This window comes from Halyomorpha halys, unplaced genomic scaffold, assembly GCF_000696795.3.
Source record: "Halyomorpha halys isolate HHAL.00 unplaced genomic scaffold, Hhal_1.1 Scaffold1998.1, whole genome shotgun sequence".
NCBI lineage: Eukaryota > Metazoa > Arthropoda > Insecta > Hemiptera > Pentatomidae > Halyomorpha > Halyomorpha halys.
The window spans coordinates 49894-51737 of NW_027116227.1; the positions used below are offsets into that span (position 1 = coordinate 49894).

A 1844-nucleotide genomic window follows, 5' to 3' on the forward strand; every position below is an offset into this window, starting at 1 on the left:
CAACTCTTGTGAGAATAGATTGGCAGTGAACTTCTCTATCTCAAGTAGAGTGTAAGCCACTAGTTCTATGACTAGACCCGGATAAAGGCTTGATTAACGGTTTTTTTCTTACCTCCTATTTTATTTATTTAAACATATACAATTATATATATATATAATTTTGGTTTCATTCGCCTTTTCCATACTGAAATATCACAACCTGAATGACCATGGCTCCCCCCCTCTAGTTTTGATCATGGCTATGCCCTTGTATATAACATGAAATGACCATTCCCCAGTAGAAATTCCCTCTAGATAAAAAAAAATCCCTGTAGAAGTAGTGGGCAATTCATTTTTAAAGGAAGATTTGGGAATAAGTCACCTCCAGCACTTTTCTGGTTCATTCGGGTTATCAAGGATAGTCTCTTCCTGTGTTTTGGGAAACCTGAGGTAAATAATTACTTTTTTTTTTGTTTACTTTTATGAAATATTCTTGTTCTCTTCTTTTATTTTATTTATTGTTTTTATACAGCTTCTTTTTGCCAAAGTATCCAAACTTTTTATTTCAGACCATCCTTGTTTTTTTTCCTTTATAGTTGTGTATATTAATTATTATTTACAGGTTACTATAAGGCTATACTTAACACTGGATACATGTTTAAGTACAAGAACTTTTTGTATGATAGAATAAGGTGCTTTGAATTTTCCTTGTTATACATATTTTTAATTTTATACAATATGAAAATTAAAAAAACAAAACACTACGCTAGATAAATAAAAAGTAATTAAAAAGGCTAATAAAGTAAATAAAGATAAGTTATAAATGATTAAGAAAAGAAAAATTACAATTGGTTTAAAGATAAAATATATACAATAAACAAAAAGTTTAGTACAATTTCGGTTTTGAGTTTTGTCTAGGTGTGTATGTTTACTACATTTGTCTTTCTTACTAGTATCGCAATATAGTTTTATAAATTATTTCCAAGAGAATATGAAGATACTTGCCTAAGCTGGCTGATGTTTCAAATGAAGTAATCACTGAATTTGTTTTCAGTTTCAATTATTGATGATATCAAAGAAGAGGGAATACCTGAAATCTATCACAGTGAGTAAAATTTTAAATTGACATACCTAATTTTGTTAATCGAGCCAGAGTGAAAGTTGGTTGAGTAACTTTCCATTTATTATGAGAAATTGAATGTTTTGTAAAATTTTTTCTATATGATATGTGTGTGTAGATAATGGATTGGTTGTCTGAAAAGTTGAGGAGATTGAAATAAAATAAAACAGTAGATCATTTATGTTTTCTAGTATACTCATGATAAATTCCAACATTTTGGCGTGAAATTTATTATGAAAATGTAAAAAAAAAATTTTTTGGAAGAAGATAGTTGACCGTATGAAGTAGATTGGAGGTAGTCTAGGTGGCGGTCAATAAAGGTTTCAAAATAGTAACAAAAACTATTTATTGTTAACCAACATTTCGCTCCACTTTGCTGGGCTTCGTCAGAGCTGATACGAGTACTGTTCTGTTACCAACCTGCTGTGCTGTTTTGTAACAGAACAGCACTCGTATTAGCCCTGAGGAAGCCCTGCAAAGTGGGGCGAAACGCTAGTTAACAAGAAATAGTTTTTTTTTTACTATTTTGAAATCTTTATTGACTGCTACCTGGACTATCTTCCTACAATCTACTTCATATAGTCAACTATCTTCTTCGAAAATGAATAAACAAACACGCGGTTGGTAACAGAACAGCACTCGTATTAGCCCTGAGGAAGCCCTGCAAAGTGGGGCGAAACGTTAGTTAACAAGAAATAGTTTTTTTTTACTATTTTGAAATCTTTATTGACTGCTACCTGGACTA

The 1844-nt window shown here is 31.1% G+C and overlaps 1 protein-coding gene across 8 annotated transcripts in view; it reads left to right on the top strand.

Moving 5' to 3' along the window:
- LOC106690966 (zinc finger protein 99) overlaps positions 1-1844 on the top strand; it is a 45570-nt gene that overhangs the window by 34116 nt on the left and 9610 nt on the right. For 6 of the 8 annotated variants that reach the window (XM_067053062.1, XM_067053064.1, XM_067053060.1 and 3 more), the window contains one exon: positions 1034-1084. In XM_067053062.1, the coding sequence (XP_066909163.1) occupies positions 1034-1084 (51 nt within the window). Of the gene's footprint in view, positions 1-171; positions 430-1033; positions 1085-1844 lie in introns of those variants that run through there. The other 2 variants (XM_014436586.2, XM_014436589.2) reach the window with 1 other exon arrangement.